Source organism: Silurus meridionalis, chromosome 4 (genome assembly GCF_014805685.1).
Source record: "Silurus meridionalis isolate SWU-2019-XX chromosome 4, ASM1480568v1, whole genome shotgun sequence".
Taxonomy (NCBI): domain Eukaryota; kingdom Metazoa; phylum Chordata; class Actinopteri; order Siluriformes; family Siluridae; genus Silurus; species Silurus meridionalis.
Genome location: NC_060887.1, coordinates 27381711 through 27409055, shown reverse-complemented (window position 1 = coordinate 27409055; position 27345 = coordinate 27381711). Strand labels below are relative to the sequence as shown.

Genomic DNA, 27345 nt, shown 5'->3' with positions numbered 1-27345 from the left:
GACAAAATTGTACACCTCCACAAGGCTGGAAAGGGCTACGGGGAAATTGCCAAGCAGCTTGGTGAAAAAGGTCCACTGTTGGAGCAATCATTAGACAATGGAAGATGCTAAACATGACTGTCAATCTCCCTCGGACTGGGGCTCCATGCAAGAGCTCACCTCGTGGGGTCTCAATGATCCTAAGGAAGGTGAGAAATCAGCCCAGAACTACACTGGAGGAGCTGGTCAATGACCTGAAAAGAGCTGGGACCACCGTTTCCAAGGTTACTGTTGGTAATACACTAAGACGTCATGGTTTGAAATCATGCATGGCACGGAAGGTTCCCCTGCTTAAACCAGCACATGTCCAGGCACGTCTTAAGTTTGCCAATGACCATTTGGATGATTAATAGGAGTCATGGAAGAAAGTCATGTGGTCAGATGAGACCAAAATAGAACTTTTGGGTCATAATTCCACTAAACGTGTTTGGAGGAAGAAGAATGATGAGGACCATCCCAAGAACGCCATCCTTACTGTGAAGCATAGGGGTGGTAGCATCATGCTTTGGGGGTGTTTTTCTGCACATGGGACAGGGCAACTGCACTGTATTAAGGAGAGGATGACCGGGGCCATGTATTGCGAGATTTTGGGGAACAACCTCCTTCCCTCATTTAGAGCATTGAAGATGGGTCGAGGCTGGGTCTTCCAACATGACAATGACCCTAAGCACACAGCCAGGATAACCAAGGAGTGGCTCTGTAAGAAGCATATCAAGGTTCTCCAGACCTAAACCCAATAGAGAATCTTTGGAGGGAGTCCAAACTGTTTTTCAGCTACATGCCAGAAACCTGACTGATCTAGAGAAGATCTGTGTGGAGGAGTGGGCCAAAATTACAGGAAACGTTTGACCTCTGTAATTGCAAACAAAGGCTACTGTACCAAATATGAACATTGACTTTCTCAGGTGTTCAAATACTTATTTGCAGCTGTATCAAACAAGTAAATGGTTAAAAAATCATATATTGTGATTTCTGGATTTTTATGTCTCTCACAGTGGACATGCACCTACGATGACAATTTCAGACCCCTCCATGATTTCTAAGTGGGAGAACTTGCAAAATAACTGGGTGTTCAAATACTTATTTTCCTCACTGTACATTTAACATATCTTTTTTCTACTTCTGTGATTTATCTTTTTGGGGAAATACAGAATTATAAAAAAAATAAAAAATAAAAAGAATGACCATAATATAGAACAATTTTTAGCATTCTATTTGCTATGAATGCATTGAAAACACTGGCAGACAAAAGCAGTGCAGGACAACAAGTTCCCATTTACAGGAAAACCAAGAATAAGTCGCAAAAACAAAGGAAATGCTAAATTTATTAAATTTATTAATTTTGCAAACACAAAGAGAAACAAAGGGTGTTTTAGGAGGTTTGAATAGAAAATAAAACAGAGTGGGAAACTGGATGGAAGGACTATGTACACACCATAATAAGGAATAGGGGAAAAAAATAATGCATCCTGCAACTTTTTTACATTTGATACTTAACTTGCACAGGCTTGGTGAATTAGTTTTTATTATTGACAATACTTAATAGTACCTGGACTAATTGCTTCTTCTTCTTCTTTCGGTTTCTCCCATTAGGGGTCGCCACAGAGGATCATCCGTCTTCATACCCCCCTGTCCTCTACATCTGTCTCTTTCAAACCAACTACCTGCATGTCTTCCCTCACCACATCCACAACCTCCTCCTTGGTCTTCCTCTTTTCTTCCTTCCTGGCACCTCCATCCTCAGCATTCTCCTATCGATATACCCCATGTCCTTCCTCTGCACATGTCCAAACCATCTCATCTCCCTCCCTCACTTTGTCTCCAAAACGTCCTACATGCACTGTCCCACTAATAAACTCATTTCTAATCCTGTCCATCCTCGTCACTCCCAGCGAAAACCTCAACATCTTCAGCTCTGCTACCTCCAGCTCCACCTCCTGTCTTTTACTCAATGCCACTGTCTCTAAACCATACAACATCGCAGGTCTCACCACAGTCCTATAAACGTTCACTCTTAAAGAGATACTCCTTTATCACAAATCACTCCTGCCACTCTTCTCCACCCACTCCACCCCGCCTTCACTCTTTTCTTCACTTATCTAAAACACTTTCCATTACTTTGCACTGTTGACCTCAGGTACCTGAACTCCTCCACCTTCTCCACCTCTGCTCCCTGCAACCGCATCACTCCACTGCCCTCCCTCTCATTCACACACGTACTCTGTCTTACTCCTATTGACTTTCATTTTTTAATTCAGAAATCAATCTTTTCAGCTCAAAAGGTATTTTCAAGATACATTGTTTATTTTATTTTTTTGCCGGCTTGATAAGTCAGGATATGAACTTGATTACTTGAAGAGCACAGGCTTAGGTACATCGATAAATGAGAAATCTATTCAAGGCACATCCGCCTTCTTGCAATGTAGCGTTATTTCTATCACTGTGAACGATATTTCAACATCAAAAGGCACATAATTATCAGCGTGAGTCTAACTGTATTTAAAATGGTAGCCACTCTGTCACCCTATTGTAAAGACATATTTTGCATGTTATTTATATTCAATCAGGCCATTCAGGGAAATGATTGGAATTTTTTATTACATTTGTTAAAATGTAAGGGTGCCCTGTTTAAATAAACACACTTCAAAGAAATTAACAGTGTGTTAAATAGTGTCAACAGCAAATTGATTACAGTTTGGAGCACAGCCATTTGTTCTACAATTATTGATGTGTAACTTTATGAAAGTTGTAGAAGTATTATAATTTTATCCAGATTGGGATTTTCTGTGTTACAGAACCAAGACCACTGGCTATTTTCCCTCAGTCAGAAACTAAAAACAAATCATTTAACAACAAATCATCTCCCACTCTGACATTTTAATTTAGTTAAAAGATGTATCAGGGGTTTATATTTTATTCTGTAAAGTTTTTTCATCCTAAGGTTTAGTTGAACCACAAGTGTTACATGGATCAACAATGCCTGGGACATTTCAGAACAAATGCTTTGCTCTCATAGTCCAAAAACTACCACTAACTACCAAACTACCAAAACTACCAAATTAAATATGATGGGTTTTTTTTTTTGTGTTGATCTTCGGCCAAATAATGTGTCTACGATCTCATAGCAAAGTTATAGTTTTCAGTTTTTAATCACCATGTATTTGTAGTTTCATGTTTTATAATTTTATGTTTTAAGTTGTATGCATTATAACTTACAATAAAAAAAAAAATAAAAAAACACATTTATCCTAAATCTTTATTGCATAATACTGATGGCCAAAATCAATTTCTCCTGGATTTGCACTAATACAATTTATATAGATATATAATCACAGTTTGGCTGACTGTGTTCAGCTAAAATGCAAGATAATCACATTTACAATTTGCATATACTTATGACAAGAAAACACGTAGTACAATTGAAAGTATCATGTTAAATAATAGACCTGAATAGGTCACATTGTGACATCTATAGTGACATTGACATCCATTGCACATTACCATTTTGTTTAGACTTCCACACAGAGTGGTATTAATAAATGTTCTCACTTCCAGACTTTCACAATGCCATCTCTAGAGGAAGTAACTATGAAACCTTGGGTTGTTTGGAAGGTGGCAATGTCAGTAATAATGTCATGGTGGCCCACAGGCAAAGACTCTGGACCTCGGCGAGGGGCATCCTCTGTGGCACCACTCTTTTGCTTACTGTGAATCTCCTGGTGGTAAAGAAGGGGGTATGTTTATATATTTAATAAAAGAAACAATAAATAAAGGATAAAAACAACTGTGGAAAAAAAGTCAAACCTGTACTACTTCAGTCCCCTCAATAATCTTGCGGTTGTAAAACACAGAAGGGCAGTGTAGGGAGTCATTGGCACCACCAGCAACAATGTAGGACCTTTCTGGGTATGCAAGGTCCCAGAATCTAATAGGAACATTGGAAACATGATGTAATAATCTCAAACAGCATGTAACCTTGCCAGAAAAGCACTGCTTTCTAATGTGTGGCTCATAAAATAATCATTAAGAAATAGACCAATATCTGATAAAATCAGTGTGCCTATAAACAATGCCTTAATATAAAAATGTGTTTCATAGTGAGATGACCTACCTTCAAACTGATTTTAATAACTTCAATTTTTTGTATTGGATTTTTATTTAGGTTTATCATTTTTCCAATAATAAATAACTTAATATTATAAGTAGACATACCTTATTCTCATGTCTGATCCAGCAGTGAGTAGAAGGGGGTTGCCATCAGCAGGACTGCAGTAAATTCCATGTACACTGTGTGGAGATGGCTATGACATGAAGCACAGGTTTATAAGAAAAAGTCTAATATGGCTAACATTTATTCAGATCTTTTATTACACCAGGTTCAAAAGTTTGTCACCCTAAGACAAGTCACGGGTCAGATACATTTCGTAATGTGACTGTGGTAAATGGTTAAAATCATGTGTTAAATCATCGTTTAGGAGACAGTAACAGTTAATTGAGAGTTTGAATGATAAAAACAGATAAGCCTCTCCCAGACATTGTCATCCTCACCTATTCATGCAGAATTGTTTCAAGTTTTTATGAAGAGTAGTATTAAAAAAAAGAGAAACTATCCAGTAATTAGGAACACTGGAAATAATGATCAAAATATCCCCACTGGGCAATATCAAACAAGCATTGCAAAAATCATACAAGCAAACAAACAAGCCACAACTGGGCAATCCACTTGCAAATTGGGTATACCAAATTATGTCAAAGCTTACCATTAAATGGACTTTTTCTGTAATAAGCTAAAAGGCAAATCCAGTGTAGGAGATATCCTGTTTCTCATGAACAGTAAAGGCTGGTGGCAGTAAGATAGTGTAAGGAATGTTTTCTTGGCACACTTTAGGGCCTCTGAGACATTCTCATTCTCAATAAATGGTCATCTATGCAGAAACAATCACATGGTACAACGTTCTTCCAACATAAACATCTAGCGTTGTGCAGACCTCAAGCCCAGCTGAATAATACTATAAACCCGATTTCAAAAAAGTTGGGACACTGTACAAATTGTGAATAAAACCAGAATGCAATGATGTGGAAGTTTCTAATTTCAATATTTTATTCAGAATACAACATAGATGACATATCAAATGTTCAAACTGAGAAAATGTATCATTCTAAGGGAAAAATAAGTTGATTTTAAATTTCATTGCTTTAACACATCTCAAAAAAGTTGGAACAAGGCCATGTTTACTACTGTGTGGCATGCCCTCTTTTTTTATAACAGTCTGCAAACGTCTGGGGACTGAGGAGACAAGTTGCTCAAGTTTAGGAAATGGAATGTTGTCTAATACAGGATTCTAGTTGCTTAACTGTCTTAGGTCTTCTTTGTCGCATCTTCCTTTTTATGATGAGCCAAATGCAGTGTTGTGCTAGTTACTAAGAAATAGTAACTAGTTACAGTTACTAGTTACTTTATTCAAAAAGTAATTCAATTATTTTGTTGATTACTTACACCAAAAATTAATGCGTTACTGTTAAAAGTAACCTTTTTAGTTCTTTAGTTCTTAAAGAACGTTCTTTAATGTTCCCATTAATGCCCTTTTATGCGTTATGGTCTATACAAACACAAAACTGACTTAAACACAAAGTAATTTTTAAACACTATTTTTTTTAAGTCAGACCAGCACAAACTGAATATATCACAAGGATTTCTGAAATAAATAACAAAACAAGCTGAATAATATATTCACAATCAAAAACTAAAGTGGCTACTAAAATGTTCCTTATGAAAACTATCAACAATGTACACACCTTGTTAGCTTCTAGCTTTGTCAAGGCATGGAGTTTCTGGAAACACAGCTTACATTTGACTAAAAAGTTTTTGTCTTTATGCTCAACTAAAGTGAAATAATGAGTATATTTACACTTTGAGAAACTCGTCTTGCTCTCGCCTCGACTCGCCATTACTGCTGCGCCTCGACTCACCATTTATTTAAAAAGTAATGCGTTATAGTATTAGCTACTGTCAAAAGTAGTCAGATGACATGGTGTCCCATTTTTCCAAAAATAACTTTACATTTTGATTCATCTGACCACAGAACAGTTTTCCACTTTACCACAGTCCATTTTAAATGAGCCTTGGCCCAGAGAAAACGCCTGCGCTCCTGGATCATGTTTAGATACGGCTTCTTTTTTGACCTATAGAGTTTTAGCCGGCAACAGCGAATTGCACGGTAGATTGTGTTCACCGACAATGTTTTCTGGAAGTATTCCTGAGCCCATGTTGTGATTTCCATTACAGTAGCATTCCTGTATGTGATGCAGTGCCGTCTAAGGGCCCGAAGATCACGGGCATCCAGTATGGTTTTCCGGCCTTGACCCTTACGCACAGAGATTCTTCCAGATTCTCTGAATCTTTGGATGATATTATGCACTGTAGATGATGATAACTTCAAACTCTTTGCAATTTTTCTCTGATAAACTCTTTCTGATATTGCTTCACTATTTTTTCGGCGCAGCATTGGGGGAATTGGTGATCCTCTGCCCATCTTGACTTCTGTCAGACACTGCCACACTGAGAGGCTCTTTTGATACCCAATCATGTTGCCAATTGACCTAAAAAGTTGCAAATTGGTCCTCCAGCTGTTCATTATATGTTCATTCACCCTATATGTTTATTTAACTTTTCCGGCCTTTTATTGGTACGTGTCCAAACCTTTTTTGGAATCAAGTTTTTATTTTTAATGCCAGAAGAGGGCCAGCATTTACTAAATAATCTGGCAAATGGCTAACATCATGAAGGAATTGTAAGTATGAAATGATGATACATGCCTGCGACTCTGAGAGAGGTGGAACAGAGCTGGCCCACAGAGTGAACTTCCTGTCTCCGGTCTCCATGTCCCACATTGACACCTCGTTGTTTCCTTGGACAGCTGAGCAACACAAAGTATTACTATTAGCCTATAATAATTATTCTCATAGGCGATGGACAAACAAAGGAAATTAGTAGAGCGAGAGAAATTTTATATTCTACAAAAAAAAAATTTTTTGAATGCATTTTTAAACAAATGAGTTCTTGGTGGAAAATTGCCTAGTCAAGTGTTGTTTAAAGGCAATTAATTTGTTCAGTCTGTTCGCAGACATTATTTTTTGTTTGTTTTTTAATTTTCTGCTGTGCCTAAAATATTTTTTTAAACATCCACCTTAATTGGTTTTGTGTGTCTGTCGCATCTGGTCCATTCCTGTGTTCCATTTTCTTTATACCTTATTATACTTTCTTGGTCTTTTTCTCTGGTACTGATCAAGACCCAGATGTCTGCTTTGTAAACCCACTGTGTTTACTTCTGGCAAAGTAAAGCATGAGGCACATTTTGAATTGCCAATTTTCCATAGTTATGTTATTATTCCTAAGAATTTTCTGGTTTAAATCATTGTCTGGTATTTTATAATAAAGTCTGACTCTGGTGCATTTTAAAATACAAAACTATAACATAATTCACCTGTTATGACTGAGGACTGATAAAGGGGATGCATGAGCAGACGTCTGATTCGAGCTCGGGCTGGATGGGAGTGATTGGAGATTGGCAGCTGAAATCGCATATCCCAACATGCCATTGTTCCATTGCTTGTACCTTTGTTAAATAAACAGGTACACGTGGACTTTAGTGAAATTCAACAGAAGAAACTATGTATAACAATAGAAAGAAAAAAGTATGCACTTAGCAGGACTTACCCACACACAGCCAGCACTGGTGCATGTCCACAGCAAAGGAGGTGATGAGGCCGAGGCGCAGATCATGGCGGAGGGTCCAAGCATTGGTGTTGCTGCGCATATCCCATCCCACTAGCGATCCGTTTACTGTAGCATAGGCCAACACGGACTGAGTGCCAGAATTAAAATGATGCATATCCACCACACAGCCATCCTCCTTCAAGTCCAAGAACCTGCATACAGCATTAGACATGGTGGACAGATTCATTAAAGGTGGGGTAAGTCAGATTAATCAAGGATTCAGGAGGATCCTTCTCTTATGTTGGTCACCGTAGTCAAATATATACAGTGGAACCCGGTTATCTCGCCCTCGGTTAACTCGACAACCCTATTAAGTCGACGTTTTTGAAGTGGAACCGCCAAATTCTCGCTTTTTCTTAGCATTTTTTATCGGTTATGTCGACTTTTTTTATGTCGCCGAACCCTAATATCTCGAGCACAAGGGGGGAAAAATTAGAAATTTTAACGTCAGTTATGTCGATCGGCTCTGTGCAGCCGCAGAAGAACTCCCGAAAGTGGCGGAAAAATCAAACCTTACAGATACTACAGGTGTTTGTATTGTATACTGGTGAATCTCTGCTGTTAGTTAGTGCACATATGCATTTTTTTGTTAAATGTTATGCGATGAACGGGAGCGCGCGCGCGAGCAGGGTAAGGAGCACGGCTCTCTCGGCAAGGACCGACGCGCGCACGCTCGGTAAGGAGCACGGCTCTCTCGGTAAGGAGTTGAAGCCGGGAGCTTCAGAGAAAGCGGCCGAGAAAGCACCTGCCACGCCCCCTTCGGCCGTTCACGTTTGAGACTTTTCTGTGCCTCGTTTTTGGTTTCGGGTTCGGTTTTGGATCTTCCGGGTTTTTTTTCCGGCTTCGCGCCGTGCCGCCGGTTGCGGTATTTTTTCATTCACAAACTCTCTCTCTCTCTCTCTCTCTCTCTCTCTCTCTCTCTCTCTCTCTCTCTCTCTCTCGCTCGGCTTATCTCCCCCTCGGCATCGCGGACGTAAGTTTTTTCGGACACTTTGCTTTGTGTGTTTGTGCGGATTACTTCAGCCTGATGGTCATAAGTTTTCAGAAACTTAGTTACTGTTTATTTTTCTTTTTTTTCCACATGTGGACTAAATGTGAGACGGCACTGTGCAGCCACTGTTTGGTTTTTTTTTTGAGCGATCTGTGTGTTTATAATGTTGGAGAATATAATAAAGGTTTGTATGGAGAATGGACGGTGGTTTGTATTGTATACTGGTAAATCTCTGCTGTTAGTAGGTGCACTTATGCCTTTTGTTGTTAACAAACGTATGTACATTTTTATAGCATGCCTTCATCAAACAAATCGCAGCAACGCTGTTGTGTAAAAAACCCTCCAAAAACACGTGCATGCACATTCTCATTTATTAACGCACATCATGTACATAAAGACATTTCTAGCACGTTAATATATTGGCGCTATTTTGATTTTCGTTTATCTCGATCATCGGTAACCTCGATGCTTTTTGGCGACCCCCTAGGACATCGACATAACCGGGTTCCACTGTATACAGTGGAACCCACTTATTTGACCTCGGTTAACTCGACAACCCTATTAAGTTGACGTTTTTGAAGTGGAACCGCCAAATTCTCGCTTTGCCTAAGCATTTTTTAATGGTTATGTCGACTTTTTTTATGTCGCCGAACCCTAATATCTCGAGCACTGTGCAGCCGCAGAAGAACTCGCAAAAGTGGCGGAAAAATCAAGCCTTACAGATGCTGCAGGTGTTGTATTGTATACTGGTGAATCTCTGCTGTTAGTTAATGCACATATGCCTTTTGTTGTTAAATGTTATGCGATGAACGGGAGGCGAAAGCCGCGCTTGGTAGGAGCGCGGCGTGGCGTGGAATGTGGGATGAGCAGCAAAAGCATAGAATTACTAGATCGGGGGAATCCGCGATGCGCTTTGGGAAGAAAAGCGCAGCCGTTGAGAGAGTGCCGGTGGGAAGGCCCGTGCCGGGATACGCATGAGCGATAACAACGACCGCCGTGAACCAACATATACCAACAATAACGGACGGTGAGAGTGTGGAAGTTAAAATAGGAGCTGGTGATGATGCTAAACGAGCACCATATGTGCGCAATTGAAGCCGGGAGCTTAGGTTTGACAGCCGCCGAAGGGGGCGTGGCAGGTGGTTTCCTGACAGTTAACAAACATGTATGTACATTTTATAGCATTATATTATATTATATATATATATATATATATATAATTATATATATATATATATATATATATATATATATATATATATATATATATATATATATATATATTTATATTATATATATATATATATATATATATATATATATATATATATATATATATATATATATATATATATATATTCCTGTTACATTTTATGGAACTTACCTGGTCTGACACTGCTGCACCTTGGGCGATTTGGGTGGCTTGTGGGCCTCGACTGCAAGAAGCTGAATAGAGCCATTATCTGAAGCGACAGCAAGGTAATGTGACCCCTGACAAAAGGTCAAGGTTTTCACATGGCCACCAATACGGGAATACGTGAGCACTGACCTAAAAGACAAATTTACCAAATTATATCAGAAATACATTTTCCCCCAGTAATTAAGCCAGCCAAATTTTAATACTTAACAACAGTTACTGGAGAAAAAAAAAATCTCTTTCTTATGAATAATGCACATTACATAGAAGAGTCTCTGTAAGAGTAAACATATTTTTTGGGATTTTTGATTAATGATTGTTGTATCTCACGAAAGTGAGTACACCCCTCACATTTCAGCAACCCGTTGAGTGTATCTTCTAAGACTATAGAAATGAAACTTGGATATATTTTAGATTAGTCAGTGTGCAGCTTGTATATCAGTACAGATTTACTGTCCTCTAAAAATAGTTCAACATACATACATTATTATCAAAATAGCTGGCAACAAACATGAGTACACCCTAAGTGGAATACATGTTTCCCGCAATAAACCGCAGTGCCCCAGTACATCCAGCTCTCATGCGGTCTCAACCCATGATGCTACCACCACCATGCTTGACTGTAGGCAAGACACAATTTGTTTCTGGTTCTTCACACCAGGTCATTTTCACACATGCTGGACACCATCTGAGCCAAACAAGTTTATCTTAGTCTCATCAGACAACAGGACATGGTTCCTGTAATTTATGCTATTTGACAGATTGTTTTTAGCAAACTGTTTGCAGGCTTTCTTGTGAGCCAGCTTTAGAAAAGGCTTCCTTCTGGGATGATGACCATGCAAACCGACTTGCTGCAGTGTGTGGCGTATTGTCTGAGCACTGACAAGCGGACCTCCTACTTCCACAACCTCTAAATCAATGCTGGCAGCACTCACGTTTTTTATTGAAACCAGCTTCTGCACCTGACGCTCAGCAAGAGGACTCAACTTCTTTGAACGACCGTTGTGAGGCCTGTGGAACCTGTTTTTGAAAATCTCCGTATGACCCGGGTACTGTAACTCATCTTTGTAGAGAGCAACAATTCTAATTCTCAAATCCTCAGAGAGTCTTTGCCATTAGGTGCCATATTAAACAGCCAGTGGTCAGGGTGAGAGAACTGTACTCAAAGCCCCAATTTTTAACTGCTTTAATACAAGATACACAAATATGTATAAGCCTGTCAAGCAAACAAACATATGAAAATATGAAACATATTGGGCAGTTATTTAGACAATAATGGCTATATGCTGAGTTATTTTTAGGACAGTAAATCTGTATTGCTATATAAGCTGCACATTGGCTACTCTAAAATACATCCAAGTTTAATTTCTATGGTATTGTCCCTTGAGAAGATATACTAAAACTGTTGCTGAAATTTGAGAGGTGTACTCACTTTTGTGAAATACTGTAAAAGTCAAAGCCATGTCTGGGATTTCAGATCAAATTTGTCATCAATTTTTGGCAGCAAATTACCGTAATTTCTAGACTATAAAGCGCACCCATATATAAGCTGCACCCACTGAATTTGACAAAGATTTTTATTTTGACCATAAATAAGCCGCACCTGTCTATAACTACACTGAAACTAATTAACTTTACACAGGCTTTAATGAAAGACAGTGTCTGTTACACGGTGTAACAGGTGAAATATGTTGTGGCTCCTTTAAGAGCAGAGCGGCATTTTGGGAATAGCCTGCCGCCACATTTTTCCAGTATTACTGCATGTGTGCAAGACGGAGGAATATGTCCTTATTATTTTCTGATGCTCATTTCTAAGTTTCTTTGACTAACCCATAACGCTGTTGCCAAAGAAATAAAAAAGCACGAGTTTTGGAAACCTGTCTGTGCTTATATGATTTATTTTGCAACTGGAGTTAGAGAGCTCTCCCCTCACCCAGACTCAACACGTTACAATGGCTTGTATCTAAACAGTAGCCGACCAAGAAAGTCGTTGTTCACTGTCTTCCTCCTTCCTTTCACAACTATTTCTCTCTGGAGTTTATCTTTTGGCATTGTCGTGCGTAAAAAAAAACGTTTTTTTCTCTCAATGCCGTGCAGCTCAGAAACACAGGTGAGGTGCGTTTTTTCGTTTCCGCTCGGAAATTTCATTGGTCTAATGTTATGTCGCTCAGTTTTTTGGCTTGAAGTTTGTGAAACCGGGAAAAACCCAGGAAAAATTCATAAATAAGCCGCTTCGTTGTTTAAACCGCGGGGTTCAAAACGTGGGAAAAAAGTAGCAGCTTATAGTCCGAAAAATACGGTAGCGAATTTATTCCTAATGTGGAGTTTGTATAACTGACCTCAAAATAACAAGACGTGCTTGCAAGTTTCTCCTTAGTTTTTGGACTTCAAAATCAATTGATCTGTCTCTTTTTTATTCTCTTAGATTTTAGCTAATGTGCTAACACTACCTGTTTAATAATTTTTGACAAGCTGGTGAACAATATACACGAAAGCACAAATCAGGAAAAAAAAAACCCCACAATAACCTGTTTAGCTTATTAGTCCAAGGTGATATATATAATGGAAATCTACCTTGTGGTTGTTGTCTTGCCTTCCATTTTTTGACTGTCCCATATCTTCACAGTTCCATCATTAGAACATGTGGCAAAGATAGAATGCTCATCAGATACTCTAATTCGGTTTACAGCTGACTTATGTTCATGGAGATGGGCTACCAACAGGCCTTTGGGATGCCATCCTGCAGAAATAATATACTGTATTTTATTGCAGACATAAGTGTAAAAAGCAAATTTTTCAAAGCATCGAATCACGTAATAAATCTGGATATCAGAAAAAGTTAAGCTTCCTGAGAAATCATATGCTGCCTATTTAATGTTTCATTCATTCTTCTTTATTAATTTATGTGGCTGATTGCATGACAGATTGCAACTTAAGAATCCCAGATGCTGTATTGGCCTGGAAGAAGTGTAAAATTTGTTCCAGCTGTTAACCTGGCAATGGAGGTCTGCTCTCCCACTCTGCACTTTCCATCATTTGCTTGGCCATGCGCTCTGCATTGCACTGCTCCCTCTTTTGCTGTACTAGCTGCTGCAGCTCCACTTTGCATGTAGTCACACGCCGCTGGTAGGTGGACACTCCACTCGTCGACTGCACTACCTGAACTGCAGGGGACACTGTGGCTTTCTTGCCCTGAGTGCCTCCACCTTCAGTAATCTGGCATAGAAACACAGATAGAAAAAAGACTTTAGTACTGTTGCTAGTAAAGCTTTCAAATGGCCAATGTTCAGGGCACATGTTTTAAGGTTATGAGTCAAGAGAAGCACATGTCTATGGAAAATGGGGAGAAACTGAAATAGGGATTAATAATAGAAAACAAACAGAGATGAGGGGATGCAAAGTGGAAAAGAGGGAGGCAATGAGAGATAGTGTGTAGTCGGCTCAGCAGTCGACCTGAGCTGAGGATGAAACATGAGGGAGGTTAAGAGTCTGGGAGGAACTCTCTGATCGCAGACGCCCTCCCGCCAGTGTCCCGTTGGCTTCCCCACCACCGCTTGCAAGTAGAACAGTAGGTACCGTCGGTAGAGCTGGTGCAGAGCTGGGAGGATCCAGAGAACAGAACATACTCTTCCACTCCTCATTTAGATTTGAATCCTGCTTTGTGTGCTTACGGGCTGATAAAAGAAAGACAAAAAACACAGTGATTTGAATTCCTACACATTTTTTGACACAAATATTGCAATTAAATGCCAATACTATAATTTGAAAATAAAATAAGTTCATTCTTGATTGAAATTCAGTGTTTAAATATCAATGCATGCATTATTGCAACATACCAGCTGTAACCAGAAAATAATGTTTATTGTTTTTAGCCAGCATACTGCTGAGCTGCAGTAGAACAAAATGTGGTTTATATCACTATGCGTATGGCCAAAATAAACTAAAGATGGCCAGGTTTAGACAGTTTTCCTACACGACAGCAAAAAGCCATTGTTATTAAAAGCTGAAAAATATATAAAAGAAACAGTAGGGATGAATTCTGCACATGAATGGGAGGGAAAAAAAACATTCCGAGCACAAGGTGCTATAAACAAGTTATGAAGCTGTACAACAGCATGATTAGTAATGTTTTATATGTTTTTTTACCTCTCTTGTCCTCAGACTCCTGCTTAGGTTTGATCAGGTCAACCTGGCGCCCAGTAATACCTAGCAAGCCTAGGTCAATAACTCCACTCTGTGCCCCATCACTCATGTGGGTTTGGTCTACAATGTTGGCCTTGGCCTTGCTAGACTTCAGCATGAAGTCTTTTAGAGCCAACAGTTTATCCTCCTCAGCCTCGGTCATTCCCTAAAAGAAAAAATCTAGCATTAAACATGCGATGAAGCTGCTTGTCCATGAAGAATCATGTGGATAAAAATGCTTATCAAAGTGGGGTTTTAGACCATAGAATATGATGCTGTGTAAAAGAATCTCCTCTCCTAAAACAAAAGTCGAGGCAGTGTTGAGATCATTCACTGTCCATCTTTTAAAATTAAGAAGAAACAGTGGACAGTGGTCACATCCACTTTTTACTACCCTCACCAGAAACCTGCATCACTAGTGTGTAGGTGAGGTGAGACCTTCTGTACCTATACCTTCACTCTTCCTCAATGTTACCTTCAGTGAACACACTCTCCAAGGTATATGCATTTACACCAGGCTAACAGTATCACACCAGGCTAGTAGGGTAGAATGTATTTAGTGGAAACACAAAACGACAATAGTATTACAAATTGTTAAAACTGTCCCTAACTTTATTTTCCTCTCTCTCTCTAATTCCCACAGATGAATGCGGATGTATACAGACAGAATGTATACGAAGAGAAGAAGTGATGTGGCTAGATGTATATGGACAGAGGACGTGATGCTACACAGTGTTAAAAATATGGCCCTGTCCCAGCTTTTCCCATTAAATTGGTATATATGCTCAGTTTAAACATTTTATGTTTTTTGTTTTGTTGTAATAGAATATGAATTTGTGAGATTTGCAAAACATCAAATTCTGTTTTTATTTACATTTTACACATTTACCCAACTTTTTTGGAATATGTGATGTACCTGAAAATGTAGAATCTGAGTTCAGAACTAAATGTTTATAATAATGAAGATGATAATAGGTCAGTTTGCACAATTGGTAATTTCTCTCTATTGTCCAGTACATAGCTAGTTCCACAGTATACCACATTATTATTTTCCTGTATGAGAACCATTGTCGTATGAAATATTTCCACTTCAAAGAAAGCTTCATAGGCTTAGTATCTGACCTGTGATAGCAGCTTCTTCAGTAGTTGTGCAATAGTAGGATCTTCAGGAACAGGGCATTCGGGGATTGAGCCATTACGTTTCTTCTGACGAAGTAGCAGGTGTCTGAAGAGGCTGCTAATGTCTTTGGAGCGGAGCGCATAGTCAAAGATGGAGCGGCTAACGGGTTCTTTGAGTACACTGAGAAGCACTATCTCCTTATCAATCTGTCAAAAAAATAAATAAAAATTGTGAAATGAAAACCCGAAGTGTTGCTTTTGAGGACAGGAATTTTTTATTTGACTTTCAAGCTTACCTGTATAATAGGCTGGGTGATAAAGGGGTTAAGGTGAGGCATTAGCTTGCAATAGACATCAGCAATATTTAGATGCTGTGCAACCACTGTAATGAATCCAACGGCCCCATAACGGATCCATAGATTGGGATGGCAGAGGAAAGGAGCTGGCAAAACAATAGACATGCAAACAATGTTGCTGCACTGGCAAAACAAACTCATGTCTGACTAATGTCTTTAAAACTCGTTTTTTTAACTACACTACTATGTTGCATATTTTTTTTTACATGTACATACTGTATCTACAGTGTACACTTTAATATGAACATTCTCTTACCAATGTCACTGACAAACTCATAGATATGCGTTTTTTGTAGAAGTCCCAGCTGGCACATGCAGGTCAAAGCATTCAAAGCTTTATAGATGACGAACTCCTCCACATCACTCAGGCCTTGCTGTAGCAGCGGTTTTAGAATGGATGAGCTTTGCCATCCTACATAAGCTGCTACACCTGCCGAAGGTAGAGAAAGGTGTTAGGTATGTGCCCACATTTATTTTTTATTTATTGATTTTTTTTTAATGGTCAAGATCATAAAGCAACTATGACTTAGAATAACTGGTGAATAAATTGCTGGCAGAAAAAAATAAAATAAAATTATATATATATATATATATATATATATATATATATATATATATATATATATATATATATATATATATATATATAAAACTCACCCACAATACTGTCGAAGAAAGCTCCACGGAGGTGCCAGTCATTCTTGTCATTTAGAAAAGTGATCATGTGGGAAAGAAGTACATCGTTGGCTTTCTGTCTACCAAAAAACACACAGAGGCGCGTGATGCCATTTTCCATCAATGTCTGCTTGACGATGTTCTCCGGGTCACTAAGGAGAGTCACCACTTTCTGCTGAACCATTTCATGTAATGCCTGCAGCTCTGTATGAGAAGACCAATTATTTATTAATAAAATAATAAACATTTCTCATTCCTTACTTAAACACAAAAAAAGATAACGTCTTCTTTATGTTAGTCACTTTTATATTATTAAATAAAATAACTGTATATTACATAACTAGGGAAGCGCATTGCATTCACTAAGAGAAAAAAAGAAATCACAGAAAGAATCTCATAATTATGAGATAAGTTGGGGCAGTCTGTGGCAGGGGAGCATTTTAGCGCATGACACCAGATCTGACGTTACTGCATTTTTTGCTTGGAAGCACCTCATTGCACAACAGTGGAGATGTAGAAGCTCTCATATGGTTTAGTTTGATGACTGTATATGTTAGTGTTAAGATGGTTCTCACACTGGTTCTCTAAACACATTCCTGTTATCTGTTCAGTGTCTATAGGGTCTTTAAGATGTGAGTATGTAAGGTATACAGGAAGTCTTTATCTGGGCTCACACATCTCCGGGTATTATGTCTTCTTACCCAATCAGGAACAGTTTTAGTTCAGTTTTTTTCCTGTGTGTGTATATATATACACTTGTCTGTTATCTGCATTAAACTAAACAAGAATATATGCGCCATGCTTTGTGCTGTGTGGTCCTTCCCTGATCAGAAAAGGCACCACAGTCATCGTAGATCGCATGGAAAACCTCTCCAAGAATGAAGTTTTGTTTGGGCATGATAAAAATATTAACAGTATACTAATTAAATTAGCTACTGGGCATTTCCTCACTGACTGCCCCCCTGCTAATGAATGTAGTTATGATAATCTTGCTCCAGTTAACAGATACAAGGCATTAACTATTATTATTATTATTATTATTATTATTATATTTTAACATCTGAGGATTTTATCATTATAATTATTATTATTATATTTTAACATTGACTACTAATATATGTTACACATTTTGACTGTCCACTTGATTATCAGAATGTGTAACATATTAGTATTCAATGTTAAAATATAATAATAATAATAATAATAAAATCCTCAGATGTTAAAATATAATAATAATAATTATAATAATAATAATAATAATAATAATAATAATAATAATAGTTAATGCCCCATATCTATTAACTGAAGCAAGACTTACCGTAACTAAATGAATTAGCAGGAGGGGCAGGTCAGCGAGGAACTGTCCAGTAGCTAATTAAACTAATATACAGTCATCAAGCTAAACCATATGATAGCTGCTACATCTCCATGGTTGCGCAATGAGGCGCATCCGAGCAAAGAATGCAGTAACGTCAGATCCGGTGTTATACGCTAAAATGCTCCTTGCCAAAGACTGCCCCAACTTATCTCATAACTATGAGATATTAAGTCATAATTATAAGATAATAAGTCATAATTATTATATATAATATAAATATATATATAAATATTATTTTTTTTCCCTCTCCGTGAATGCAATGTGCTTCTGTACATAACACTTTGAATTATCCTTCTTTTTCCCGCTTCTCCCATTAGGAGTCGCTATAGCGGATCATCCATCCCCATACCCCTCTGTCCTCTACATCTGCCTCTTTCAAACCAACTACCTGCATGTCTTCCCTCACCACATCAATAAACCTTCTACTTTGCCTTCCTCTTTTCCTCCCTCCTGGTGGCTGCATTCTCAGCATTCTTCTCTCAATGTCCCTCTTCTGCACATGTCCAAATTGTCTCATTCTCGCCTCCCTCATCTTGTCTCCAAAACGTCCTACATGCCCCTCTAATAAACTCTTTTCTAATCCTGTCCGTCCTCGTCACTCCCAATAAAAATCTCAGCATCTTCAGCGCTGCTACCTCCAGCTCCACCTCCTGTCTTTTACTCAATAAACCATGGTCTCTAAACCATACAACATTGCAGGTCTCACCACAGTCCTATAAACTTTCCCTTTCACTCTTGCAGATAGCCATGAAATCCTGACATTTTCATAGTGCTGGATGTATATATAGACATGTACCTGAATCATAGTTTTCATTGGGATGAAGAGTTTCTTCAGCATCATCTCCATTTACATCCTGTTCACAATTGAGGTTGTTCTCCTGCACTAATTCTAAAAATCGCAGTGCTGTTTCAGCAAGGTGTGCAATGTTCTCTAATAAAAATAAATAAATAAAAAAGTTCAGTTAAAATATTATGAAGGTGTTTGATCAACAATGTATGTGTAAGCATCACATTCACTCTTACCTGCATAAGCAAGTCTGACAATCGTGGCTTCATCCTGCGCCAAATGTGCAATACCGGGCAGAATGTACTCTGGGTAAATGTTGACATCATTCCGAGGCACCTCTTTGACCAGTGCCAGCACTTTAGCTAGAGTGCGCACAGCTTCTGCCCTGACCCGAGGCACTGAGTCATTGCAAAAGTGAAGTAAATAAGGAGTAATTCGATCTAGCAGGATTTCCACACTTAACCTGCTGGCAAGATGAAACACTAAATCTAGTGCTGCAAGCTTTGAATCACAAAAACGCAGGGTCTGCAGACAAGAAGTGATTACAGACACCAGAACCACTAGGCCATGTTCTTTGCTTGATGCAAGCTCCTGAGAAACCTTCTCTTGCATCTCGGACTTTCCTGCCTGCCCACCACCACACAGGTTATGAAGAATGTTCTCCAGGTCTTTTCGAATCACCAACACTCGTTCATCTGCAGACTGGAAGGTCTCTTTTGCAAACTGGGCCATATAGGGTTGAAGAAAATTGTAAAAAATGTCAGGAAAGGCTTTGCCTCGTTGCTGTTTTAAGTACTCCTCTGCTGTCAAGCGCTTCTCGGGTTCTCGCTGTATCATCTGAGCCACCTGTGACCAATATATACACATGCACAGTGAAGGAATGCCATATTGAGAGTGCTGAAATATATGACACTAGTAGCTATTGCTGAATTGTTGAATATGTGAAAAAATAAAAAAACTTCACATACCAGCACTCGGATACTCTTGTCTTCAATTTTCATCAAAACATGTTCAGTTTGAAACTGCCCTTTACGATAAGCTAGCAACTGCGAGAGGTCAAAGAGTGGGACTCCTTCCGTGAACAGTTCTGCAATTACACAACCTGAGAAACAAATGAAGCATGTAAATGTGCACTATTGTATGATGTGCTTTATATCACTTTCAATACAGACACACACACACACACACACACACACACACACACACACACACACACACACACATATACATTTTTTACCAGCTGAGAAAATATCCATTGGTTGTTTGAGCTCTCCTCTGGACCTTTGGCTGTTGTTGCTGAGATCCACAAGAGGAGTAGTCTGGTCACTTTCTGTGGCAAACAAACTGCCATCCACAAACCTCTCTGGTGCAATGTAGCAGGTTCTCCTTCGAGATGTATCAAAGAAATAGTTGAAATCTGCAGGGTTGTCTTCAGGCAAATACGTGGGTTTAAAACTTGCAAAGTCTGTAAGCAGCACCCAGTTCCAGCTCGTCACCATAATATTCTCAGTCTTAATGTCACCATGACGAACCCCAGATTTATGAGCCTGGTCCACAGCATTAAGGATCTGAAATGCAATCCATTTCTTCTCCACATTATTGAGGAAAGGCCGTGTACTGATACGATCGTACAAGTTGTCCCGAACATACTGCCGAAATAGAATGGCTGCTTTCTCAGAGAGTGTGGCCTTCTGAAAGGGTAGACAATTCTGGCAGGAGTGGAGACGGATCTTCAATTCCTCCAGCTCCTGCTTGTAGCTGGTTAGTGGCAGTGAGGGATCCTGAATAGCAAATACCTTTACCACCACTAAACCCTCTCTGTGCTTCGCCCTGGCCACTTTGAAAAATCTGGTGCTGCCAAGACTTTTGTCATATTCGTATTCATGGATGTCTGAGAAATAGCTGTCGACAGACAATATCTGTGAAGGAGCAATTCCTGCTAGCTGATTTCCCATAGTTTTCCCAAGGTTTCAGTAAAATTCTTCCAAAAGATGGATCCTATTCTGAAGATAACAAAATATTAGTAAAAGAAAGATAAAGAAAAGCCAAAAACAACAACAGTCTTATTTGATGTTAGGCAAAGAGAAGCTGTCAAACTGACAGATCAAAGCTGCTGACACCAAAGTAATGATGAGTGCTGAACTCTATAGGTAGAGAGTAGAATCATGACTAATCGTATTTATCTGTAGGTAATGTTATGCCTCACATACAAAATACAAACTCACACAAATAACACCTACATGATAACAAAGCAATTCAATGCCAAGATTTGTACTGCTGTTCTTTAAACGAAGTACATACATCGATATCATTTTCACCCACACTGCATGTTGTTTACCTGCTTTCAGTTCCCAGTACGCAAATTGATTCCCGGGATGTCGGAGCTGTTTTAACAACAACAATCTACGATCTAACATTTAGTTAGACTGCTCCATTGCCATCTAATCGTTAATAACAAAAGGAGGTGCATCTAACCGCAATAAAGCAGCTAATTTCGCTAAAACTACGACTTGCTGCTTGTTGTTGACCAGACATAATGTTTGCCAAGCAAGCTGATTTGAGGTCAGTCTAATGCCCAATCCTGCGCACAGCATTCGCTGACCCTTCATCAAAACTGATCCTAGATCTGTTGAACTAACCGGAATAAGGAAGCGCTCTGTTTCCGGGTCATGCCGCATTCGTTAAAAGCGAAGGGGATAAAAGTACGGCTAGTTGGTGATGAGATGCGTATTTGCGATGCAGGATGGAATTGTAAAGCGTACCTTAAACTAATATTATAGAAGAGATTTCTGTTTTCTTTATATGAAAATGAGTGTAGTTGATTCATCCGAGGTGCTGCAAGACCGGTTAGAGGCTCTGCATCAACTGACTGAGTTTACCCAAAACTGTCGCACACAACTGACCGAGTTACTCGAGGTGCTGGGATGGAGCTGGGACAATTATTCATCACAGGTAACAGTAATGACAACAATAATATAAGTGTTTGATTTAACTGTAGAATATACAACGGGCTGTAATTTACCCTATATATATTATGTATGTATATGTGTGTGCGCGCGCGTGCTCGCAAGTGGCTTGCTAGCAGATGGTGATTCGCACAAATGAGTCGTTCAGCTGTCTTATGTTAGTTCATGGTGGTTCATTTTCATCATGGTGCATGTAAATGTGTAAGAGTTAGCTAGCTGAAACGCCTCTAATGATTTCGGAGCCGTTTTAAAATCAGCTAACAATCTGAAAAGTCTTGTGTTGTGCAGCAGGATAAAATGGACGTGTGCCCCTATGACCCCAATCACACAGTTCCGCATAAGAGCATTGAGAGCCACAAAACATCTTGTCTGCTCAACCAATTAGGATACTCCAAAGAAGAACAGGTTTGAAGAGATTCATGAGAATGAGTCTATCTAAATCCTTGGTAATGTGGTGTATGCACTACTAAAATGTTTTGGTTCATCTTGGGTGTTTTCAGGCTGAGATGTATGATCCATCATTTTGCTATGAGAAGGCCAACATTCCCACCATTAAACTGGGTGAGCCCACTTGAATATTTGTACTTAAATATTTATTGCATATGTATACCTGTCAATTTCTGTTGGAGATTTAACACTTTGTATTGTTTTTTCAATACAGATAAACATGCACAACATCAGGTAATTGTGCAGGCCCGGGCAAACGCTCTTCCTGTTCAGTCAACTGGAATCTACTGCCAAAGTAAGTCTTTAAAAAAGGTTAAAAATAAAAAGAAAGCAGTTTTTTTCCCTTAATCTCTAGGTACACAGTTAATGTTCATCAACTGTGCATCCACTGTCAGTTCTAGTATTTAATCTTTATATTCATCTTTGTGGATTCATGATTCATAGTATGTTTATATACTAATCTATTAACATTGTCTTATGAACAAGCACTTGGCCACTGCAAAACATTTTGCATTGTCATTATTTATTTATTTTCTGTATTTTATTTTTTCTTTCCTAGTAACAGGGGTGAGTATTAGAGGCTGTCTGCTCAAGGCATTTTTCTGCTCATGCTTGATGTATCCTTTTTGAAATATCCTTTATATGGTCTTTTTTTTTTTTTTTTTTGCGTAATAAATGATATAGCTGTGTAAGGAAAGAAACTAGGAATACATGCCTATGAATAGATGAGAGGTTATCCCGCCTCCCAATCTCAACTGATTTTTGGCCATTTTGAGAATTATCTCCAGAATTACATTAAGCAAATGGGGGGGCGGGGGGAATAGTAAAATAAAGTAATTGTACAAGACAATGCAGTTTGCTTGCGTTGCCTGTAATATAAATAATTCTCACAATGTTTTAACAAGTGCATTTTCTCTCAAACACTTGACCACAGAGAAAGCACATGTTAAAACGATCTTTTTATTTTTTTATTTTAAAGACTAATGAGAAAGTTTGGTTGTCCACTTATCAGGTTAGTAGATGTAAAAAGAATTACAGAAATGGTTTTTAAAAATATAGCCTTATGATGATGATCTGTCAAAGAGGATGATTCTGGTAGGAAAACGGTAGTATCAGAATGAATCCATTTTACTTCAGTATGATGAATTAACCATAACATTTATTTATTTATTTATTATTATTTTTTTTTTTAAACGTGAGCAAGCTGAACAGTTTTAGTTAAATCCAAGGTTAGTAATAAACATAAAATTTCCCTGGTGGTAGTCAATTTACTGAAGGTGTAGGGCTGCATGGTGAGAAAGAATACATGCACACTGCACACCATCCTACACTCTCTGCAGCTTGACAAGCACAGCACAAAATTTTGCGTGTGTGTGTGTGTGTGTGTGTGTGTGTGTGTGTGTGTGTGTGTGTGTGTGTGTGTGTGTGTGTGTGTGTGTGTGTGTGTGTGTGTGTGTGTGTGTGTGTGTGTGTGTGTGTGTGTGAGAGAGAGAGGGAGGGGTTGGGGGGTTGTAGGCGATGGGCGGGGGGAAAACTCGTTTTTTTTACTGTCACTCCTGCACACTACATATCCCTAAACTTTTAAAATACTTTTACTTTTTCTTCTGTGATTATCCTAATTTTCGTCACAATCTTCGCTTTCTGGCTTCGATTCGCCATCTAGCAGTAGCGTCTCAAGCTCTTATCTCAAGTTTTTGCTCGTGTATCAAAGCAAAAAATCGACAGAGTGACTGCTCGTATCTCGTATGTTAGGGCACTCGTATGTCGATGTACCACTGTACATGTATGTATGTGTTGACGACCTGAGTTCAGCCACCAGGTGTCAGTATATAAAAACTTGTCATTGAGCCAATGGCACAGTAGCAAGAGAATCCACCTCGATGTTATGTTTTAACATGCTTATGAATGTCTTGCTACATAAGTACTTCATAAGTACATGTTGGGAGTGTCTGCTTGTGTTTAGAAAATGTATTATTATTACTTCTTAATTGGTAGTTTTGTTTTAGAAAATCTAATTTCATGAACCCTACCCTGAATCCAGTGTGTAACACATACCCTGGTTTTGTGTTTAGAAGATTACTCCACTGAGCCTGCAGATGTGCCACAGAACCACAAGCGAGCTATATGCGACCTCACAATGGCTGACCGATTGGCTCTGTATGATCACGTGATACTGGAGGCCAAACAGCAGAGAGTGAATGCATCCAACAATGAGGATCTTTATGTGGATCTTGTGTCCAAACTTAACAAAGGTGAGTATACAGTTCCTTGTCATTGATATCCATGCAGATTGATGGTAGTGTTTTACTAAATACTGCTTTGAAAGGATATTACCTTAAATCTGTTTTAATAGTTTGCTGGAGCCTCATGTTGTAAATAAAAAAAATATTTTTTAACCAAAGATGAGGAGAGAAGTGGTCCAAAGTCTCACCTCGAGGTCTTGGCTGAGATGAGAGACTACAGGAGACGGCGCCAATCATACAGAGCAAAAAATGTTCACATTACTAAGAAATCTTACACAGAGGTCAGTGTTGACAATTGTTTTTGTCCTCTTGAGGGCATAAATGACAGAGAAACACCAATATTTTTGTTTGGGATGTTTTGTAATGTGTGTGGTACTGTATCATCAAGATCATTCGTGAAGTGATTGATGTCCACTCGGGGGAGCTGGCCAAGCTGTGGCAGGAGGAGAAAGAAGAAGAAGAAGAAGAAGAGGAGGAGACCAAAATTTCACAACACTCCCACAGGTATACACCATTTTTAACTAAAGGGGTCTCATTACACTTTTAATTTTATTGATTTATTTTAATATGCATATGAATGCTGGAGGTCAGAGAGATGCACCTTTTAATGCAAAGAAGCTTCACATTTTATCTGCATTCTGAATCTTCACTTTGTGTGTGTGAAATCATATCATTTGAAGACGCATAGAAGATTGACACATCACATGACGACTTCAGAAAATTCCAAATGGTCGTAGCACTGATTTACAGGGGTTTTCCAACGAAGCTTTAAAATAATATAGTGAACATCAAGTGAGCTCATTGTTTTGTATTGTTGCAGCATATAGAAAATAATGGTGTACAACGTTGAAATGTGATGCATCTGATTGCTGCCCATATTCACAGCAGGTCTCTGAAGAAGTCTTGCTTGTCAAAAGTCAAGGGTGACTGTTCTAAAATGTGCCTAAACCATAGTCTCATTTTCTATCTTATTTCTTAGTAACATGAAAATTTTTTTTTTTTTTTTTCCCCCTCCTCCTTTTCCCTCTTAACAATTTCTAAACAATTGAAAAGGGGAATCTGGTGAGGGAGTAACAGTATAGCTTTTAAAACATAAGAGGAACTACCTATCTATTTATTTTGGGAATGTTTTGCAATATTATATGAAACTCATACTTTTTTGAAAGTACTTGAGAAGTACAGTGGATAGGGAAAATTGCAGTTCTAGATGAATAAGCACATGAGAAAGTAGTGTTACTGACTGATTGCTTTCCTCTACATGTCAGATGGTGTTGTAATCCTTAGGCATGCTTGGTTGAAGATAGTTAGTTTATTATTATATATATTAATTTATTATTGCAGATTTATTTCTCAATTTCCTATTATAAAAAAAATAAAAACAAAGAATTTTTCTCTTTTAAAGAGTCTTTTAATAAACTTTGCAATGTGACTAAGGATTTGTGCTGTTCAGCAACAAGAAAATGAGTGAGTTAAGGTGAGGAGACCGGAGATGCAGTGAGTTACAGTTCTAGTTCCTCCCAAAGGTGTTCGATGGGGTTGAGGTCCACATTAAAAAAAAAAGTTCCCAGTTCAACCAGTTTCAGGTTTTTATTGTCCTTTCTTTGCACACAAGTATCATCATACTGAAACATGTTTATTCCTCTTAGTTTCATTGAATGGAAAATAGTAATTGTTACATAATAGACATTCTGTACAGTTGTGTGCTTTTATCATTGTGCCACCAGTTTGAGGGAGAACCGCATTGCCAGGGGGTCACAAACCAAGCATTGGCCATATAGCATATTTGCCAGTCCTTTATAGGCACATACAATATGTCTCCATTTACATGTGCTGTGTTTCTGGTTTAGATTGATAGTTTTTTTTTGTTTTTGTTTTTTTGTATTCGCTATGCTTGTGGGACCCAGGAGGCCGCCAGATGAAGTCCGCTCTGCCTCTGTTGAGTCACGCGAATCTCACATGAGTTCTAGGGAAGAGACCAACTCTCACCACAAACATCCCCAAAAACACAGCCGTGAGCACAGTCAAGAGCGGGGCAACAAAAGGAGAAGAACGAGGTAAAGCACTGAAACGGTCACTATCTTTTGAGGAATATATGTATTACTATTGACTTACTCTCGAGTGTCATTTTTGCCTATTTTAATTTTTTTTTTCTTGTTTAATTAATTGTACAGTATGCTTATGTATCAGTTCTTATTCTTAGCAGATTTGAATCTTAATTTAACCAATTTTGGATTTTTTTTCCCACTTCATCCCCACCATTTTAAATTGCTTTCCTCTTTTTGTGTGTGCAGGGATTCCCACTCTCCTGAACACAGACATCACAAGAAAAAGAAGAAAAAGCATAAGTCATGACTAGTTCTGTTGGGTTGGGACTTAGCAGGTCAGAACTGACCATTGTAATGATTTCAAGCAAGTGAAAACATTAGGCAGATGTAGCCCTATAGTGTACTGTTAGATTTTTAGATTACAAGCTTTTGTTCTATTACTTTGTTCAATGTGGAATTTCAGCATGTACAATTGAATAAAAGGATATGTGAATCTTAAGTAGCTGTTGTATAGTTCTTTTCATAAAGCCTTAAAATGTTTTTTTTTTTTTTTTTAATTCAGCATTTGTGAAATTCAAGTGTCTGTTTGAAGGCCTGTATTTAGTTTGCCATGTCTACAAACGGAACCAAAGTCACAGTTTAGTCACATTTACAACCATAAGATATACCTTTATTCGTCCCACCGTGGGGAAATTTCTGTTACAGCAGCAAAGAAAAAATAAATGCAAATATGAGACCTACTATAGTATACAGTATATACACAACACAATGTATAAATACAAATAAGAAATTTAGACCTAGTAATTAGTTATGCTAACAGACATATTGCACACAGGTAATATTGCATGGTTTGTAAAATTTGATATTGCATGTGTTTTTAAGATTCATTGTTAACATTTAACTTGTGAAAGCAGCATTACACA

The 27345-nt window shown here is 38.4% G+C and overlaps 2 protein-coding genes across 7 annotated transcripts; one reads left to right on the top strand and one right to left on the bottom strand.

The window, feature by feature from the left end:
- Window positions 1-3277: 3277 nt before the first annotated feature.
- Window positions 3278-21256, bottom strand: pik3r4 (phosphoinositide-3-kinase, regulatory subunit 4). 3 transcript variants are annotated; one of them, XM_046847142.1, is made up of 20 exons: window positions 21060-21256; window positions 19959-20724; window positions 19690-19823; window positions 18958-19567; window positions 18731-18865; window positions 16539-16760; window positions 16138-16311; window positions 15822-15967; window positions 15529-15732; window positions 14371-14572; window positions 13678-13898; window positions 13218-13440; window positions 12799-12964; window positions 10192-10356; window positions 7757-7968; window positions 7524-7655; window positions 6856-6956; window positions 4252-4340; window positions 3844-3964; window positions 3278-3755 (listed from the first exon to the last, which is right to left on the bottom strand). In XM_046847142.1, exons 2-20 carry the CDS (start codon window positions 20674-20676, stop codon window positions 3585-3587), a joined length of 4146 nt encoding a protein of 1381 aa, XP_046703098.1. In that variant the 5' UTR covers window positions 20677-20724; window positions 21060-21256; the 3' UTR covers window positions 3278-3584. The 3 variants fall into 3 exon arrangements, with proteins under 3 accessions (XP_046703098.1, XP_046703100.1, XP_046703099.1); XM_046847144.1 differs by having other exon boundaries at window positions 13801-13898; XM_046847143.1 differs by having other exon boundaries at window positions 19959-20719.
- Window positions 21257-21380: 124 nt separating this feature from the next.
- Window positions 21381-26921, top strand: snrnp48 (small nuclear ribonucleoprotein 48 (U11/U12)). Of its 4 annotated transcripts, none has more exons than XM_046847149.1 (9): window positions 21381-21673; window positions 21979-22092; window positions 22188-22248; window positions 22349-22429; window positions 24207-24386; window positions 24537-24658; window positions 24766-24881; window positions 26282-26431; window positions 26669-26921. In XM_046847149.1, the coding sequence occupies exons 1-9, from the start codon at window positions 21524-21526 to the stop codon at window positions 26727-26729; spliced, it is 1035 nt and encodes a 344-aa protein (XP_046703105.1). In that variant the 5' UTR covers window positions 21381-21523; the 3' UTR covers window positions 26730-26921. The 4 variants fall into 4 exon arrangements, with proteins under 4 accessions (XP_046703105.1, XP_046703103.1, XP_046703102.1 ...); XM_046847147.1 differs by having other exon boundaries at window positions 21961-22092; window positions 24210-24386; XM_046847146.1 differs by having other exon boundaries at window positions 21961-22092.
- The last annotated feature ends 424 nt before the right edge of the window (window positions 26922-27345 follow it).